General features: G+C 44.9%; 1 protein-coding gene across 6 annotated transcripts in view; it reads left to right on the forward strand.

Annotated features, from left to right (window-relative positions):
- Positions 1-20596, forward strand: part of adarb1b (adenosine deaminase RNA specific B1b) — a 122086-nt gene that overhangs the window by 66713 nt on the left and 34777 nt on the right. For 2 of the 6 annotated variants that reach the window (XM_086219710.1, XM_086219709.1), the window contains one exon: positions 8028-8056. The exons of 2 other annotated variants lie outside the window; for them this stretch is intronic. Coding sequence is in view for 1 of the 4 variants with exons in the window: in XM_086219708.1 (XP_086075834.1) it covers positions 9385-9484 (100 nt within the window). In the remaining 3 variants the exon portion in view is untranslated. Of the gene's footprint in view, positions 1-5011; positions 5031-8027; positions 8057-9101; positions 9485-20596 lie in introns of those variants that run through there. 2 more of the 6 variants (XM_086219711.1, XM_086219708.1) reach the window with 2 other exon arrangements.

Consider the following 20596-nt stretch of genomic DNA (forward strand, 5'->3'; position numbering starts at 1 on the left):
TGGTTTAACATACGATTTTAAAAAAATATTGAAGGTTGAGATGAAACAATTGTGCAGGAAGTTCTGTTGCTCATTATGAGCGACTAACCTTCTAGCAATGGGAGCTGCAGAGAAACTCAGTATAATCAATTTATTAATACATCAGGATCTGTGTGAAACTGAAGAGACAAGCAGGAGTCAAGTATTTGTTTACTAGGACGACTGGCGGCGACCTGAGGATGCACATCAGGATATTACACATATTGCAATACTCTATTTACTGAAAATTTCAAAATAAAGCGGAACATATACCTTGCTGTTTACCTCCCGCGTTGTCTGACAGGAAGTAAATCACACATTGATAACTCAACAGACTTTTTTTTTCCCTCCCCCATTTGTATTTGTTTACAAGGACAACACACATTATTAATCAGCATTTGTGTAAATGCAGCAGTGTTAGCCAGCTGGCTAACGTTCAACTCTAGTCCTTTACGGAGGCGTTCTGGAACCGATGATTGAGTCAGAACCGTCTCATTCAAAGTTCCAACTCCGATTTATGAGAGCCGTTTGTAAGCCCAGTTGAAGGCGGTCGTCGAACACGCCGCCGTGACACCACCTGTAATCTAGCCGCTCACACACGTGGGTCAAAGTATGGTTTTATTACAATGTATCGGGTTGCAATATCGCTACGAGCGACTGGCGTGTCGCTACTGAATCATTTAAAAAAAACAAAACATTGCGAGACGTTGCTGTATGGAATTGTAACCCCAGCCTTGTTTTATACTTCATGGGTTTTTCAGTTTTGTAGAATTTGACAACATGAATATGAAACAATATATGAAAATTACACCGTTAGAACTGAGAAACTCTTCAACACAACAGTCGTCAGAGTTTTACGTCAGAACTATACTTGTGTGTGAGTGTGTGTGTGTGTGTGTGTGTGTGTGTGTGTGTGTGTGTGTGTGTGTGTGTGTGTGTGTGTATACACTGATGTTTCTGTGTTTTGAGGGGAAATGGAGGGTTTTTCATCAAGTCGGTCCCATAATGGACAAGTAGCGGAACCCTCGTTAGCGTTTCTGGGCTCAAGTGTGTCACTCACACATTTTAGATCTCAGTCATCCAGTTTTCTCTGTTGAATTTGTAATCTGATGCTCATATTGTGAAGAGCCAAAAAAAAAAAAAAAAAAAAAATCCCACAAACTTGCAGCCTACCTGCAAGTGAAGCTACAGTAAATGAAGCCAACTTAGATTTTGCTAGTGTTGCCATGACAACATGCAAATCTTTTTTTCTTCTTCTTCCGAATCTCGCTAAGGAGTGATATGAGGATCAACACGAAAAATGTGGAACAAAATCAAAGTGGTTAAGCTTGATTTATATTCAGGTGAGGCCCCCCCCCCCCCCCCCCCCGAAGTTTTTGTCCGATCCTAAAAGTAAAAGAAGAGAATCATTTAGCAGGAATGTGACGTCACTGCCGGTGGCCATGCTGATGACATCACAGATTCAGGGAAATCAAGGGTTAGCGCATCATAAATGACCGTGAGGCTCCGCAGAGTGAACCATGTGACCTGAGGCCTGCTGCTCTCATCCCTCCTCCTCCTCCTCCTCCTCCTCCTCCTCCTCCTCTTGTAGCTTTGCCCTTCAGGTGTGTATCTTGCCAGAAGGACTAACAGAGTAGCTCATTGTTCTCCAGCTGCTTACATCCAGCTTACGTGCACACAAGCATCCACACCCACATACCACTGCTGGTCAAGCACCCAAAGCCACAAGCGCTGGAGCGGATCTGTCCCAAAGAGCTGGAGGGGGACCACACCCAGTATAGTGGGAGCTGATGGAAGGTTTGGGAACTAACGGGAACTCCCATAGGAAGAATTAAGTCATTCCTATTTAGAGCTGTTGCTATTTTAGAGGCTGTAGCAGAAGCAGACGAGCATTAAACACGCCAACTTTTACGGGAAGGACGTTTATTTGTCGTCCGGTGAGACAAAGATGAGAGAGGACTCCTCTGTGTGTGTGTGTGTGTGTGTGTGTGTGTGTGTGTGTGTGTGTCAGAGAGAGCAGCTAGTTAGCTTAGCATACTGAATGTTAGTGGATCAGTAGGTCCACAGGGGCCGGGACTTGAACCTGTGACTTTCTACTGAGCCTCCATTTCCCTGAGTGGTAGCTGTGAACAGTCGGGTGCTTTCGTTGCCGGTGGAAGAGATTTGAAGCGCTTGAACCGGTGTTGTAATCTCAGTGTCACAGCACCCACACAAACACACGCAGCTACAACGGCTCTTCCTTAAAACTGACGGTACTTTGTCAACAGTGAAGGGGCACCAATGGGAAAGTAAACATTACTGATTTGATTAAAAAAATAAAACAATCTGCCAGTCAACTTGGGTTCCCTACACCTCTGTTGTGTGTGTGTGTGTGTGTGTGTGTGTGAGAGAGAGAGAGAGAGAGAGAGAGAGAGAGAGAGAGAGAGAGACAGATGTTTTTCTGCTCTATCTTGTACCTGTTAAACTCAAATGTGCTCCTAGTTTTACACTTGCACACACCACGCGGTTCGATCCGGCTAGTGCAGCTGCACGTTGGACGCCGCTGCCAAACTACGAAAGGCAATAGCTCCACTGAAGCCTCTCAGAGCTGCAGCCAGGTGACCTTCCTCCGGGTTTCAGGGGAAACCGCAACGCACTTGATCAGTTACAGCAGCGTAGTGAATTTTAAACACGCAAGAAAATGAAAAACATCCACCATTGTGTTGTTGTACAAGAAGCTTCTCAATATTGGAATAGTGCTGCCCTCTGCAGGGTGAATGTGAGTAGGACAAAAACACGGCCAGTCATTCAGCAGGTACCACAGAGAATAAGAGCTTCACTCTGGCTTGAATTACGACACACACACACACACACGCGATAACAAAACAGTCACACTCATATTTAATAGAATGGTTTGTTAATTAAAACGGTGTCCCTCTGTATCAGGATGTGAGGTAATAAATCTGGGTCAGAGGGGGAGGCTTTGTTTAATGGCCTACTGGGACCCAGTTAGCCTGTTTGTGTGTGGCCAGTGGTTCCTGAGCCACTGGCCTAATTTGCTGATGCAGCCCTGGAGTCGCACTCCATCGGCCTGCACGCCTGATGCAGTCTCTCTTTAATAATCAGCCGCTTTGCCTTCGTTTACCCTCTTGCGTGCCGTGGCCAGTCGCTTTGGACTCTTTTTTATTTTTTGTCACCTCGTGTCAAGGTCACTTGCGTCTCGCTCTCATGTCACCTGGTAGAAACTAGCAGTTGTGTATATTCTTATACTTTCTCATTATTTTTATACTTTTGGTACATATAAATATATATATATATGTACCAAAAGTATATATATGATATGTGTGTGTGTATATATGTATATATGTATATATATATATATATATATATGTATATATTTAACTTGTCTATTTATCTGATTTGTTTCCTTTCACTATTTTCTGTCTGCCCCCCCCCTGCTGCTGTAATAATGGAACTTCCCAAGTATGGGATGAATAAAGTTGATCTTATCTTAGAAGGTCAGCAGCACTGACCAGACCCTAATATGACCAGGAGGTCCTGAGCGGACTCCCCTCCTCCCTGCCTGCATTAATCTCTCCCACACTCCCGTTCTTGTCAAACTTTGCACAAGACGAGGTGCAGCGAGTGCAGCTTGAGGAACTCGACTTCCACACAAGGCAGTAAAACTCGACTCCTACTTAGATATTTTTCATCTGCCTTCATATTCAGGTATTCACACCACAGGGCCAGAAGCGATCTATGTAAGGGTCGAGTTTCTCCCTCTGCTTCGTTGGTGGTTCCACTAAACTATCAGTGTTTATTTCTGTGGCGCATTTTGAACAACAGGAGCCTCACGAACATACGCTGGAGAAGCAGAACTGGTCATAACGGATGGGGCTTTTCATCCTCAGAACAAACACGTCCATATCTGGATGAGAGTAAGACAATGATCGTTAAAGAAAACTCAGTAAAAAAGCAAATATTTGCTTTGGATTTGACCTCGCTGTCCCTGCAGCCACCTCTGAATCGCTCTGAGCAGATGTTCCACGCGTCGTTGACGAAAAAGGGACCAAATTATCCTCTCAACCCTGATGAGGGCAAACCCCAGACATCCGTGGAAACGAGGCGTGACCCCCCATGGACAAGAGTTGCCGTGGTGAGCGATAAGAAAACCGTGGTTTATAGATGTTAAGGCTCATAATTGGTCCAAAAAAAACAAAAAACAAAGCTGCACTTTACCACAGAATTTATTGGTTTATCAAGTTTGAATGCAGAATCATCCCGAGGCTTTTCTGTGGACAGTTTCGCAAGAAGTGGCTCCCTCACAGACCGCCGGCTATGCTAGGAGAGTCTCGGAGGACTCGTCTTCGCTGCGTTTAGCGTGAGGAAGTTTTGGCGCGTCCAGTCCTGGAAAGAGAGGCAGGAAGGGGCTGCAGGTTAGAATGTGAACTCCCTAAACTCCTCAGCCGTGATCAGCGGTCGTCTCACAACCTCTCATAAGTCAGTCAACACGGATCCGTGGAAAAAGGTTCTCAGATTCAGATGGAGGGAAAACAAGCACCGAACTCTTCTACCAGGGCGTCTATTTTTAGGCCTTTGTTCTTTTCAGTCACAGATGACTGTGAATACTTGAATGAACCAACAGATGGGCTCACCGCGGTAGCCTGGGTGCGCGCCCGTCGCACCCTTCAGGAGTTTGTTTTTGTCAATGGTCGTTTTTCACTCAAAAAAAAAAAAAAAAAAAAGCCGCTCGCATTCCGATGTTTTTTTTTGTTTTTTGTTTTTTTTCACGATCCAGGCTGAGAGTCTCGGCGTCTCTCCTCTTGACCGCAGTTACATCACGAGTGACCGAGAGGGTGACGCGCGCCGTAGAGCTGCTCGGGCCCCCGCGGCGAGGGATCCAAGCCTCCTGTGTCTGCGGCGCTTCAACAGCGTCTATAAATCAAAGCCGTCCGGGGGAAGTGGGCTGACGCGTCTCTCCTTCACAAAACAAAGAGAAATACAAAAACATCCACCAACCCAAAGCAGTTGTGGTAAAAACTTGGCCAGCCGTGATCACGGTTGGCTTGTACACAGAAGCATGAATGAATTTGTGTCTGGAGTTTATTCATCCTTCACAATCTGTCATTTTCCTTCTTTCCTTTTTTTTTTTATTTTTAAAAGCCGTTTCTCAATTTGGATTTTTCCTCTGGCTTTTGTGTTTTTATATCTCTCCGCTCAGTTTGAATGTGTTTACTTAACGGGGAAACATCTTTTTGAAAAAAGAAATCCCTCTATTTTGCTGCTTTGGTGTCTTAAGCTGTTGGAGGGGAGCTGGTTAGTCAGCAGAGAAGCCAGCCTGGATGTCCTGAGAGGACCTCCGACGTCAGAGGCCCAGCTCCTCAGCTCCATTACCTAACTCCTCACCTCATCTTACACTCAGCCTCCATCCAACTACATCCCCTCTTTTTCAATTCCGTGTCTCCGGCCAGCTTAGCTTTCTTTATCTTGTCTCTCCACTCCAGAGCTTTTCTCTACACCCCCCCCCCCTCAAATTTCCTGTATTGTTCTCCAGCGTTTATGTCTTTATTCTCCCTGCCTTCATCTGTTACTCCTTCAGTATCATCTCTATCCTCAGTCACTGTATTTTTCTAGAGAAGCCTTTGAGCTTTTTGGCGTTGCCCCCCCCCCCCCCCCCTTTTTTCTTTCCCTGAGACATCTTTCCGATACTCGCCTGCAGACGTGTTGTTATTTTTAGCCAGCTCTCCTTCGGCTTCCTCTTGAATTCTGTGGTTGTAGCATCAGAAAGGTCCACAAGTTGTTCTGTTGTCACTGGTAAAGGACGCCATCAACGACATGTTTTAACAATTTAATAATTCATATAAATATATCCTGGCTCATGTGACAAAGGGCCTTTTTTCCCACTGTGTATCTCACAATCGGACGATATAAGAACTGCACATGTCAGGTGTTCTGGTTCCAGTTCGGATCTCTGCTGTTTGAACCCATTTATCAAGGACACTGCTGTTTTGGCCCAAACATGGTTGTGATGCTGGGCTCTCACCAGAGGATCATCAGGCAGATCTGAGTCCAGTTTGGCAGAATGAGACCACCAGTGTGTGTGTGTGTGTGTGTGTGTGTGTGTGTGTGTGTGTGTGATAGCAGCCACTCCAGTCCCTGAACGTTCCATCAATTATCCATCTATTAATGCTGCACTTTTATTAATCCAGCTGTGATGCCAGCCTGTGCCGTTGTGTAACCACCCAAACGGGTTTATTCCTGTGAAGGACATCTTGTATTTTTGTCGTTCTTTTGTGAAAACACTGTACTTTTGAAACCAGTTCTTCCTCAATGTGGTTGTTAAGATAGTTTAGTGGTAGTTCAGGAGTCGTTCTGTTTTTATGAGTAAATAACCAGTTGATCTCATTTACTTCATCATAGCACAAATAAAACACTTCAATAATGATAGCAATCAATCGCCAGCGTGACCAACGTGTGGATTCACATGTAAATGCAGAGCCGTGAGTAACCAGCAGAGGGCGGCAACCCGCCTCGGCTGAATGAAGCCTGCCACCTCTGAACTTTATCTTCTCGTTTATTCACACGTTTAGCAGAACCTCAGGTTTTGAGCTCAATGGCTGTAATCAGAAACGCTAAAGATAAAACTTATGCATGTACTTCATCCTGAAACACGATCCGTCTCCATCCATCGCAGCCGTGGTTCCACCTCCTTTGTCTTTATCGTTCCTGTGACTACCTGGCAAACCTTAGAACGATATTTGTAGTGTTGAACCCCAGCTTGGCTCGGGCCTGTAGATCAGGGAGCGGGAGGAACCTCTAAATATACCCGCAGCCTAACTGAGCGGGAGTTTTGTACGTTTCCAAGCTGCTGCAGTTTCTAAAAATGACTTTGCTTCTCTTTCCTGCGCCGCAGCACGTTTGCAAACCATTAATTATGAGCCAGGTTTTCCTTCTTTTGTTGATGCCACCAGTCTGCAGGTTCCTTCGTGAAAACATGAGCAGTGATTCAGACCCGAAGCAGCCAGTGCAGTAAAAGCACACGGGGGTCCTGGGGATGGGAGAGTGTTGCTTTAAGCCGGTGAGAAAGTGAAACTCGATCCAGTGACACCAGCTGGACTAACAAAGCTATGAGGTTGGAGGATTATCAGGATTGGGAGACTCAAACGCCGGATCCTATGACTCAGCAGCAACCTGTTGAATCCCACATTAAATAACTGGTGTTTGTTGTCTCTCTGTCAAACCTTCCCGTGAGTCAGTTCTCTAATTTAACACACCAGATATTAACGGATGCACGTCCTCACACCTGAGTCAACAACCGAGAACTGCACAGAGCAGCGCAGCAGCTCCCCAGCCAGTGAGAGAGTTCCAGTTATACATCTAAAACGTCTGAACAGAATCTTTTAGTATATGTAGGTAAATACAGTATTTTCACCTTGCTTCCTTTTGCATGTTTTTTTCCCCCGTATGTGTGTGTAAGAGCTCATTCCTAAGCTACAAAAGATTGGTCAGAACCGAGCAGGATTCCTCGTCAGAGCTTGATCCCTCGCTGATGAGAGCGTTCATCTTGGAGGGAAGAGGCCGGGACGGTTGGTCAGCGTGGTCGTCTGGGAGGGACGTTTGAGGGAAAATGCTTTGTTGTTTTAACCTTTACGTGTCTGGCTCTCGTCACTTGTCGTCCTATTTCAACCCACCAATTTAAATTCCTGTTTGTGGGCACATTTCCCCCAATGTAATGTCTCACAGGCAACAGTGAAACAACGCTCAGGTTACACATTTGAAGGAAAACGCGGGTCATTAAAGCCTGCAGGATCGTGACTTCTACTTCGCAAAATAATCGGTGTATTTGCTGAGAGAGACCAGCTGATGGCCCGAACATGACTTGGCCCGCGTGTGTACCTGCGTCAGCCGTCTCAGTCCTCGGCTAACTTGGAAGCACAAGATGTTCAAACATTTTTACGGTCGGTTATCCAAATGTTTGACGGCGATCCCGGCTGTTTGCTTACTTGGAACTCTTTCTGTCTCCCCTCCAGGTTTTTCTGATCACTGAGGAAAGAAACAGGTGAGTGAGTTTCTTCGTCCGTCTGTTTTATTTGCTCATCTGTTTATTTTGCACACACATCAAATGCCTCCCAATGATTTTCTTTAAAACATCAGAGGTGTGTCAGAAGAGGTTGAGACAGTGATCGTCCCAGAAGTTCACGAAGACAAACAAACTACAGAAACTCAACAAAACCTGAATAAGAAATGCAGTGGAGATCCAAAGTTCATTCGGGAAAGCAGAGGAAGAAAACTTATCTGGAGACACAAATCTGCCCAGATTATTGGTCAACAATCTTGGGAATAGTGGCCTCGGAGAAACATTTGCACTCTTAATCGAATCCGATGGCAATTTCCAGTTTTAAGATGTTGAAAATTTTAGGAGTTCTTGGTAAGGTGTCCTCATGAGTCCAGATCTGGGCCATGTCTGGTCTCATGAAGAGGAGGGTGACGTGAACCAGCCTGTCTAGTTTTATGTCAGTGACCTACGGGGTTAAATGTGGCCATATTGCTAAATAAGGACCTAATAAGGTGTGCAAAAGGCTCAAAACATGAATTTATATATAAACACATCAAACACTGAAAGAATGTTCCGTCTTACTTTTTTCTTTGCTCACAACACCACTGATTATTTGTAGCAATCAGCAGTCATCAAGCACCGACAGGCACTTTTTCATGGAGGTACTTGGATGAGAGTTGTAGTCACAGCCTACATCCACTAGGGGGAAGCAGAGTATCTCTGTCCGACAAGTCTCAGGTCTCCAGACGACAGGTGAACCTTCCTCTTAGAGGAGCAAAACAAGCAAATGAGGTAGACACCCTCAAGTGAAGTGGGACAAAGTAAAAACCCAAACCTGCGCCACACATGTGGCTTCATCAGGGGTTTCATTCATATTTGAAGATGTGTGTCTTCACACACGGGAGTGTGTGTGTGTGTGTGTGTGTGTGTGAGAGAGTGTGTTTGTGCTTCTGATAACAGGGTTCAAATACGAGTGTGTCTGCTAAAACACAGTGACATGGAGACGTGGGGGCTTTTTAGGTGGAGGGCTTGATTCAGTGTTAATTCCCAGCTGTCTGGAAATATGAAGTCCCCTCCTTCTCTTCACAGTCTATCGCCTCCCCTCTCTGACTCCTGATAGGGCAGACATGGAGTTAACAGAGGAGAGAAAAACAGGGAGAGGAGGAGGAGGAGGAGGAAAGGGAGGGAAAGAGAGTTCGGGTACAAGAGAAAGTAGAAACAAAGACACACTTCAGGTGTGTGGACGTTCTGGCAGGACAAGCGGCCAGGTAGATCCCAGCAGGTGAAGTCTGATTGGGTCCAGGAGAGTCCGGCGCTGTTAGAGAGCTGCCATGGCCCTTCTCACCAACGGCGCTCAGAATCTGGGCTCCTATTACTGCCTCATCCGACGCAGGTTCAAGAGGAGGCGCAAGAAACGCTCTGAACGCAAAGGTAACCCTCGCAGCACCGCGGCACCTTTCACCAGGGGCTGCTGTTCCAGATCCTTCCGTTTTCTGATCACTCACTCAAGGAAATAGAGCTGTGAGCTTGGTGTGTTTATTTCACTTCTGTCAGGTTCCTGGTGTTTCTCTCAGGCTGCATTCTAGCCTTCAGATGAACTGTAGGGGCTTCAAAGTGAAAGTTTATTCCTGGTTTCTGCGGTGATTCACAGAAGTGATGCACTTCTTCATTCAAGATTTTGTTGCAGCGCAGACAGAAAACATGGCACTCGTCCCGATTGCTCGCCTGACAAACTGCTGTGCAGCTTCTCTTCTACGACCAGAACTCAGATAATGTTTGCAGTTCATCGCAGAAATGTATTAAATGTGCTCAATTTGTTTTATATCTATAAAGATAAAAAAAAGCCTGTCCTCAACCTGACTGTTAATAAAATTATTAGTTCTGTTTGTTTTTTTTTACATCAGCTTTTGTTTCTAACTAATTTGCGGGTGTCCTCACGTTCATGAATTAAGGGCATATTGATTGAATATAACTATATTTAAATAAAGCGTTTTCCCCGTGTGGCTGAAGATGTCAAATATAACTTTTGCTCGAATTTAAAAAAAAGAGAGAGAGAGAGAGAGAGAGAATTAATCTTGTTAAAAAAAGAAAAACAATGAATCTATATAATTGGTTTGAATCAAAAGTTCAACCATCAGTCAAATTTCAATTCTAGTAGGTTTAGTAAGGACAAAAGATATCTAATTTCTTTTATTCACCTTTTGTGTTTTTCCTGTTCATCCCTCCCTCCCTCTCTCTCTCTCTCTCTCTCTCTTTTTTTTTTTAAATTCCAGTTAAAGCTCTGGTCTCAGCAACACTGGCACCGGTTCTTTGCCGTGACTCCCAAATGCTGATTAGGGCCAAAAAAAAGGAAAAGTGTATTATCAGTTCTCACCAGAAGATTGTGACAGCCGTCCCGTGTATTTTTCTGATGGGCTTTAATGTGTAGCAAAGATATTTTTGTGGAAGAAAGACGTGTGTTCGCTCAGGGAGGATCATGGGCGAGCGTGACTTTGGCGCTGATGCGTCGCGCTGCGGTAGCTGGACTACAGTTCTCATTTTGTAGTTGATTTTTTTTTTTTTCAAGTAGGAATCTCCTGTGGCCGAACAGTGCGGTTGTGTGGAGAAGCTACATTTCACCCAGACATCTCAAACAATAGCGCCCCCATCAATTACATTGGATTATGGCAGGAAATCAGCCAGGAGTGCTAAGTTGTAAGATAATGATCAAAAATGAGAGCCGATTTTCTGATTTGTGGAGCGTAAATGCTGATGTTAGAAGTCCTAAGCTAACGTTTGGCTATGAGCAAACTAGACCTCGGACACACGAGTTCAGCGGCGCCAGCTAGCATCACCAGCTAGCTTCACCAGCTAGCGTCCCGTTTGGTCAACACGGTGACGCCACCGTCATCCTCTGTGGCCTTGTCAGTCACTTGTTTGCAACCGCCATTTTTAAGACGTATAACAACCCTTGAATTCAGGAGTGTGGAATTTACTGATACTTTGTGCCGTGAGACGGGACGTAGAAGCACCTAAGTCAGATTGAAGCTCAGGCATTTCAGGGGTTTAACTGGCAGCTGGTTGACTCTGAGAGGAGGGAAGCAGACGTTCAGCTGCGTTCACAGCTCCAAGACGATTTGAGATGTTTGAATTCTACAACTCCCAAGCAAACTGGAGCCAGTCAATGCCAAAACAAGGTCATACCCATGAACTTGTGGGTGAGACTTGTGTACCGTGGTTATGTAAACGCTTGCAGTGTGTCGTCCGTCTCAGAGTGAGACAGGTCCACGTCTCCGTGTCATTGAAGCAGGGTGACGGCAGCACGCGGCTCTAAGCTCTCCTCTCCTGAGTTTGCTGCTCTGCTTTAGGGATTAGCCTAACAGCAAAGGTAGTAATTACCAAGGTGGCCACAGCTCACTTGCAATATTAGCGATGTCTCAGCTACTTGCTTTTGACACCCCCCACTCGTCGAGCGGGCTCCATTCATCCAAGTAAATCCACCAGTGCTGATGCAGCATTTTCATTCCCCAGTCCGCTCTCCAGCCCTGCTCGCTCGGAGACTGACTCCGTCCATCAGCATTACACAGGTCTGTTTCCCACCTTTTCACTTCCCCCTTATCACCACGGGAGTGAAAGTGACCCTTTTCACAAGAGAAGTGAAGACTAAGCAAGACTGAGCCAGCGCTGCTCCGCTTCCTCAGTCAGCTCTAACACCCTTCTCTCTGGAAGCTCCTGATAAGTTGATGAGTACTTTAGCTTGATGGGTTAGCAGCTAGCTGCATGGATGAAGTTAGTAGGATAATGTGACACTGATACAAGAAATCCCCGACAGTGAGGTCAGAGTCGGCTCCACACGAGTGCACTGGATAGCCCATTAAGTCTAGATTAATGTCTTCCACAAGGACACTCCAGCGTGTCAATACCGGGGTCGGCCGGGGTCAGCCTTCTGAAGAACCATTAATCTGATTCACACTGCAACCATAAACAGAATTTCTTACCACTGGCAAAGTAAAAATAAGAAAATGTCAAGCTCAGTCTTCAGCCACCCACACATTTCTGAGAGAAAATCTAATTTGTTCAAAAATGAGTGAGCTGCCTGCGTGGGTGTACAAAGGGCGTGAAGCAAATTGAGGGTCATTTTTCATACGTGGCATTATATCAGGGCTCTGTGTCGTGACAGTTTATGAGCTGATGCATGAATGTGAACAAAGTACAGGTCTGAGTGACTTTTTCCAACCTTACATTGCCTCAAATAAAACATAAACCTCCAAAAGGACGGTTGCAAATACAACAAAGCAGACTGATGTATTGCGTGTCACGCTATTCCTCAAGTTGCTCGTGTTTTAGAAGTAGAAGTCAAGAGCCGTCGGTGCTGCGAAGGGTTTTATGTGTGGTGCGCAAGTTATTCCTGAAGAAGCACACGCACCGATACGCAATTACGTCCTGACGAGCAACTCCAGATGCGACCCCAACAAAAAGCCCCCCAGAGACGACGGAGCTTTCGCTGGTGTCGATCATGAAGTGTCTCTTATGCTAAGATTCTTAAAAATAGCCTGGAATGACTTCAGCGCTCCGTACTTCTCAAAGAATTCTGTTGTTCCTCCGTCCGTCCGACGCCGAAGACACCAAACCCTCTGTGGCTCCTGATGATCTTGCATGGCAGCCTCTACCATCTGTGCGTGTGTGTGTGTGTGTGTGTGTGTGTGTGTGTGTGGGAGAGAGAGAGATACTGAGGGGTCCAGGCAACATTGTAAAGAGCTTTGAGTGTCGGTGACGTGGAAAAACAGCAGCATAGATACGGTCCATCATCGTCATTTTGTTTTCTGTCTTTTAAACTTGCTAATTAACCTTCAGAAGGTCCAAAGCCTTTTTTATTGTGTGTGTGTGTGTGTGTGTCTCTCTCTCTCGCTCTCTCTATTTCTCTCTCTCTCTGGAGCACATTGTGACTAATTAGGTGTAACTTTTCTAGAAGGTATTTGTATGAATACAGCAAGTAGTCAATCGTAGTATAATCTGCAGCTGCACTAGTTCTAGCTGTGCGTAGCATCCAGCTTCTGACCTGTGACGGCTCAGATTTACCGTATATACCAAACTCAAAGCGGCCACCTTTAGAATTCTGAATTATCTGCTAAATGATAAGTTCCTTGATGCATTTCTCATAAACGTGCCAAGCCATGACACTCATAGCTGATGCTCCTCCATGCGCCGTATATGAAATATGGAAAATGGGGAACAGAGGGCTTTTCTGCCGTGCCAGCAAAAATCTCTAAAATGAACTGGTGTCATTAGAATACGGGGGCAGTGAGGGTGATCTGCACCGTCTGATGCTTATTGCTGCGGAGGAGTCTTCACATACAACAAGAGCGTTATTGCATTTTCTCGTTTTTCTTCCCTCCCTGACTTTCGACTTCATCATCAACGTTTCTCGGCTGCGGCGGCGGCTGACGGCGCGGAGGAGTTCTTCTCATGTCAACATATTGTCTCTGTAGGCAAATGTATCAACGGGTGTCTCGGATTAAGGACATTAGGAATCTATAGAGCAGGATGCCATGGTGACTCAAACAAAGCTACTCCTTTAAACGCGCTCAATACTCAAGTGTTACTCCACAAACAGCGGCAACGATCAGACTAAACTGTTCACAGGCCTGAGAAAATGAATGTTCCACCAAGAATCCTGTTTAACCGCAGCTGTGCAAAGTCAGAGGAGTTTGCCGGAAAGGCTAAGGGCTTAGCAGGCTGCATGTTAGCATCAAGCTAGCGCCTTTCTGCGTGCGGCTGTGAGCAGTCGTGGGTGCGAACTGGTGTAAAAACCTGACAGCGGACAGCGTGATATGAGTCCAAGAAATGCTCATCAGCATCACTAATATTTAGAGTAGTCTGAATTGTAAAACGCTGAATGAGTAAAACGGCTCAATTTCGATAATTCAACGTGTCATTTCTGGAATGATAGCGGCACGTCAGTGAGCACGTAAAGCTGCTGACCGGCTTCTTTCAGCTGAAGCAACAAAAGCAGAACAAAGAGTTACAGGAGATGTTGATGCAAAATAATTTAGCTTCGATGATGTTGTCATAACTCAGCTGGCAAATATATTTTCATAAACTGCAGGAGATAGAAAAAAAAAATAGCCAAATACACTGGCAGCCATTTGCGAGCTGTGTTCCATAGGTGGAACATTCTTTGACTCTCTCATTCTTGATGCTTCCTGACTCCTGCTGCTTTTAATTTGCTGTTGCAGTTGCAGTCCAGACCGATTTAAATGTGACTACTGTGACAATTAGAATCACATCGTAAACATTGTGATGTTTATTTATGGATTAAAAAAAAAAAAAACTGTTGATTGTGAGCAGCGGCTCATTAATTGGTATAACATTTTTAGACACCGCAAACACAGCAGCACTCTCTCGTGATAAGAAATGAGTTGTGTCTGCCTGCCTCAATGTAATTAGCCCTGATTAGCATGCGGCTAATGACTACGACAGACTGACAGAGGGGAAAAACCTTTGTAGCACCACAGCACGAGCCGCTGAGGTGTGTTTTCGCTGGTGCATAGACGCTTCACGGCCCTGCAGATGCACGCGGGGATTTGTGTCAGCTCTGTTTATCACCACACAGATAAACTTCATTAGCATTGTGCCGCGTGGAGTCAAATGAACGTCGATTCGCGGACGCTTTCTCGTGTCTAAGGAGCTGCTGAGAGGTAATTGAACAAGACATCGGGCGATCATATTTGATTTGATTCTGACATCCAGAGAAAAGCTTGTTTTTAAACTGTAACTTCAGTGTCGACACAAAAACCACAATTTATTTTGTCCTCGTAAACCTTCAGTATTTACTCCATTCTCCTCTTGCGCTGGCCCCACAGTTGACGGTAATTGGTCCTATTGGGGTCCGAAACATGCACTCCCTGGAATGTCTGGGCTGCTGCTCTGAACCGATTATCCCCTCGGATGGCAGGCATAATCTGGATTAAATCCCCCACAAATTTGAATCTTTGATTGATAGTTATGAAAGGAGCAGTGGTGGAATTTTGAGATAAATCCTGAAATGCTGTGTTAGCTTGTAGCAGAAGCTTGTGATAGACAGTAACTGCCAACTGCTCTTTGAAAAAAGGTCTAAACACACTGACTCCATCTTCCCGGACATGAGTTCATCTCCTTTTTTGAGCAAAAAAACAAAACAAAAAACCCAACCATCCGAAGCATGAAAATCTACATTTCCGATTTAACAAATCTTTGCAAGTCCTTTTCCTCGTGTAGTTAAATGTTGGTTAATTTAACTCATTCTAATAACAAGAGTTCTACATAAAACCTTCCTCTGCGCAATTCCACATTTTCAGTTGCTACTTTCCTTTCAAAGAAAAAGATGATTCGTCCAAAATAACTGTAACTCTGAAATGTGGTCGCCCGCTATCTTGAGAAGTGACTGATACAAGGGCAACACAACCAGGCAGCTCACACGATGTTGTTGTCAATGACATTTGATCAAATGAGTTTCTCAGACATTCAGAGTCCCTGGAATCACCAGGGTTTAGTGTCAACACCGAGGGTGTGGTCTTGTCCGTGTGTTCTTACGATTAAGATCCTGCAAACGTGTTAAATCTGGAATAACGTCTGTGGCCTCCCGCATTTTGGCAGTCATTTAAGACAGGAAAATACATTGGACGTTAGACTCCATGGACACACACACTCACTGCGTCTGTCACAACCTTTTTTCATGTGGCGGCGGACGGTTCCCACCCTTGTCTCCCGCCTTCTGTCCGTCACCGAGGTTCCCTGACAAAAGCAAAGGCACAAGGTGTGAAATTCAACCCAGAGATGACAGTGGTGTCACAGGCGTACGCAAACAGGAATGTACATGGATGCATTCATGTGACAAACTGTATTAGCTCTGGGCATCCTGGGCATCCAGGCGAGGACGGAGAACAGGACAGAGAAGACGATTGTGTGTGTGTGTGTGGGGGGGGGGGGTAGATGTACAGAAGAGGGCAGAGACAAAGACCTGGCACATCTTCCAATATCAAAACTGAAATATTTTAGAGCTGCATCTTCACGTGAGGTATATTTTTCTCCTGTAATGGACACTGTCCCGTTAGACCCCCGCAGATAAACAAACCAGAGATGATGCCATGTTCGGGTAAATGATGGTGAATATGATGAAAAGTAAAGCTTATCATTGTTTATTGTGAGCTTATGGCTGAAAGTTGTTAAAAGTATCTGGCCCCTGTAAATGTGTCCGCTCCCGTCGGTGGTGTGTTGATGTATCTGGATATTTCGGTCCTACCTGGCGCTCTGTCGGGTGCTTTAGCATTGAGCACAGCATCGGTGGTCGTCTGTGAGCTGCACTTTCTCACACAAACGCACACATTCACACACCTCTGAACACACTCAGCCATACTCTCCGATCCCCACAGGCACTTTGTGTTATGCTGTGTCATAAATCAGAGCTGTCAAATAGATTTTACAGCTCCAAGTGAAAAGAAGAGAGGCAGCCACCCAACAACCTTGAAAAGATGGAAGAAAGCAAAAGTAGAGGAGTTTTATTATTATTAAATCTGATACCTGGGCCAAAAAATTTATTAAGAATGATGAGACTGCACTACTTCATCCATATGATCCCTGCATGATAATATCAAGGAGACGATTCTGACCTTATTTTGACCTTTTCCTCATGTTTCCTGGTGAATTATTCCGATTTGCTTTGGAAGTGCAGTTTGACCTGTTTCAGAGGGCTCACAGACCCCCCCCCCCCCAGTGGCTGTTACAAGCAACAGCAGCACTGACCATGTATCTGTTTCTGTCTCATTTTCTTGTTCGTGCAAGGTTGGTTTCCGTGGTAATTTTCTCAAAATCGCACATCTGACAAGTGATTCCAGACACTAAAATTCACCAATTAATGGCCCAAAAGACAGTAAATGGTTGTCAAGTTCTGCAAAGATTGGAAATGTACTCTCTATAGTACTTTTACCTTTAATCAGACCTGGATAAACTATTATTACACAGTACACACTTGTGTTTTCTGCAGTTTTTCTCCAGATGTTGTCAAGCTTTGCATTCTTTGGATTCAGATGTGATGCATGATGAGCTCGCAAACCTGCCAAATTGAATACCACCGGATTCATGATGAAACATGGTCAAATTCCCAGACGGTTAGTATCACATTTCAAACTTCGCCGGTATGATACTTGATTACCATAAATACTTCCCAGCATCAACAAATGTTAGCAGTTTCCCCCAGAGGCTGGCAGCTCCTCCAAGAAATACCATTTTATCATTTTGGTGTTATTTTGGTTTGGATGCAACCATCAAACCAAATGAGGCAAATGGCTGTCTTTGCAAATACCTCGTCCTCATACCGTTGAAAGGGTTTAGTCCTCAAAACACAGCTGGAGTTTTGTTCCTCGCCGTTCACCGTAGCCGGGAGCTCCCACTTATGACGTCAGGTTCTTAGTGAGGCCAAAAACAGGGCTCCAGGTTACTTGGATTACTTCGGATGAGCAGTATGGAGGCATTACGTGGTTTTATTATCTGTATGTTTTACATCTGAAAATTGGTCACTGTGTGCTCCAGCTGTGTGGGATAGTACTGCAACACCTTTCCCAGGGTTTTGCTCGTTAGAAAACTTCAGCTGACCTTGCATCAGCGTCAGGGTGAGTAGACAGTGACTGAGTTTTCATTTGTGGGTGAACTATCCCTCTAAAATGCCGGCTGAGCAGCCATGCTGTACCGACTGGCCAACAACCAGAAAATGGTGACGTGATTTTTGAGGCACTTTTCTGGAATCTTTGCATTATATGACCCAACTCCAGCTGCCAGGTCACATTCACACACACTTGTAAATTGCGTTGAATCCTGGAGGAAAAGGACTTTTTTTTTTTGGCAAAATAAAATGGCAGTCGTCGTAATAAAAGCCCACCCTGATTGGCTCAACGAATCACTACTAGACGAGTACCTTTCGAGTGGTAATGTACTTTAATTGCTGTGTGGAAAGTATCTAGAGATTAAGTTCGTGTGCCGAGAGCTAGCAGTTGGATTTTGTCACTTTTTGACAGGGCCAGGCTGGTTTCCCCCTGTCTCCTGCCTTAATGCTAGGCTAAGCTAACAGCATCAGTGAATCTACCCTTATAATCTAATCGAAAAAGTGAACACAAATGAGTAGAATCGCTCTTGTCTATGAACTGGAAGCAAATGCGCACGTTTCTCAAAACGTCAAACTTTTGTTTGAAGTGTTCCATGTCTGTGACCCCTTCCTCATCCAATCCGTCCAGCTAAATTTACTGCAGCGCTCACTGGAGGAGGCTCATCGGCTGCCAGGGTTGGCCTCCTAATATACAGAGGGGGAGATAGTATGTACATCTTGCAGTGGGGCTCGGAAGGCAAATCGCTTCTGGCAGGCTAATTCACTGGTCATTAGAAGGGCCAAATTGAATAATGGACTGTGAGGTGAGTGTGTGTGTGTGTGTGTGTGTGTGTGTGTGTGTGTTTGATAAGACGGGGGGGGGGGGGTGGCTTGGGTGGCCGTACTCTGTGGCCCCTTTACTTTGGCCCATCAGTTTCAATCAGGCAGCGTGACATGCACTCCCCTTTCTGCCACAAACCCTCTCCATTAACTTACCAGCGCCCACACGTGTACTCCATTATGGTGTATTACCTGGTCAGTGCCTGGAGACATCACCTGAAGAGGCGACGGAGCGGCCGGGTGAGAGAGGAGTGCTCCGGCCGTACCCAAAAAAGGCTCTGCTCCCATTTCTATTAAAAATCTTCGTCTCTCTTCAAGTAATCACTGGCCTGCCAAAGCTTTATTGGGGAAAGTAATGGGATTCTAGGAAGACGACGGTTGCGCCCACTTATCTAACATCGTACATCGACAGTTAACACCGATCCCGTTGCGTCCCTCTCTTTTATTCTTTGTTTTACTCTCTGCTCCACCCTCCCTTGTCCTTCTTGTTACCTCTCTTACCTTCATACATGATTGAAGATGACAGGGTTTTACTCATCTGGACTTATCTGGACCATCTCGACGCTTTGTTCCACGCAGGCTTTTACTGTAAGAGGGAAGAGAAGGACTGGAAACGTGGAGCTAGAAGTCGACTGGTGGTGCATTTTTAAAGGATGATAACTAAAGTCTGGCAGAGGAAAACAGAAAACATTAGTTGTTTTTTTTTTTTAATTAGACAATTTGTCATGCATCTGCGTCGGCGATACCCATGGGTTATAGGCGGTATGTTTTCGGGTTGTCCGTCTGTCCATCCTCATCACGTTAAGAAGATACCTCAGGAGCGCCACAAAGGAATTTCTCCAAATGTGGCACGAATGTCCACGAAGACTTGGAGATAAACTTGGAAAAAAAAAAAAAGTTTTGGTGGTTAAACCTCACAGGATTGTGATATTCTAGGAACAACTCGAAGGAATTTCTTCACATTTGGCACAAAAGTCCACTGGGACTCTGAAAGGTCAGAGAGGCACGTATCATGAGACACATAACCACATTGCGATATTTCTTCTTTTTTTTTTGTGTGTATTTGCTCGATCAATTTTCACGTTAATCTGAGGAAAATGTTGTCGCAACCGTGTTCTGTAGATTTTTAAACCATAACCTTTCAGATAAAGTGAAAAAAGGGGGTTATCATCAAACACTTCCTGGGTATTTCGGCTGAGAAGACAAAACCTGTCATGCAACAGAGACGCAACTCTTAAAAAGTAACAACAACATCGCTGCTGTAACCTTATTTGGGGCAAAGATACTGCTTGAGAGCCTCGCTGATTTCACAGGAAACTAAAATTGACCCCAAACTGCATTTCCTTTCATGGAGAGGACAGTTGCTTTTCTAAGGCTGTTGCACATTCGCGCCATCATTACAAAAACTACTTAAGTCTGCGTCTTGTGCCAAACTTCCTTGAGATTACGGAGAGTCAATAACGCTGAAATATAATGCCTGGAGACCGACGTGGTTGCTAGCAAAACACAGATAGCAGCAGCACTGCGTGCCATTGTTTAATCTTCATTTGGTAGACCAGCACTTATGTGTCATCATAATCCATCATAATCGACAAGTAAAGCTGTGTACTGTAGAGAGTTAAGTTCCATTTAAATTTTTCTCTGCTGGCTTGACAGGAGGACATTACCAAATTATTTTTTTGCATGTTCTCCATGTCAAACGCTGATGAAACGTTAGATCAAAGCATCCAAGTTCCAGCGCTACCAGTGGTTTGCAAAAGCGTCAGCGTTGTCTAGTTTGAGCTTCAGATGTATTGTTGTAAACAGACCAAACCTCCTCCAGCCGATACAAACAGTTTCTGAGTCGGATGAAAGCATATCTTGAATTTTCTCAAAATAAATCAAATGAAGGAGTAGATGGAGTCAGTGGAGCGGAAAGACAAGCCGTAAGGAGTAAATGGACTAGAGGCAATGGTTGTTTCCTGTCCTCTTCTGGTTCACAGTCACAGAATGGCACCAAAAAAAAAAAAACAACAACCCAAAAAAACAACTCAAATCCTCTTTGGTTATTTCAGTGAAAGCAGTAGCTTCCTGTGGTTCTGTGGCACATTAATCCCAACAGTCAAGAA

Source organism: Aulostomus chinensis, chromosome 12, assembly GCF_037954235.1.
Source record: "Aulostomus chinensis isolate RoL2024-O1b breed Wild chromosome 12, RoL_Achi_v1.0, whole genome shotgun sequence".
NCBI classification, from domain to species: Eukaryota; Metazoa; Chordata; class Actinopteri; order Syngnathiformes; family Aulostomidae; genus Aulostomus; species Aulostomus chinensis.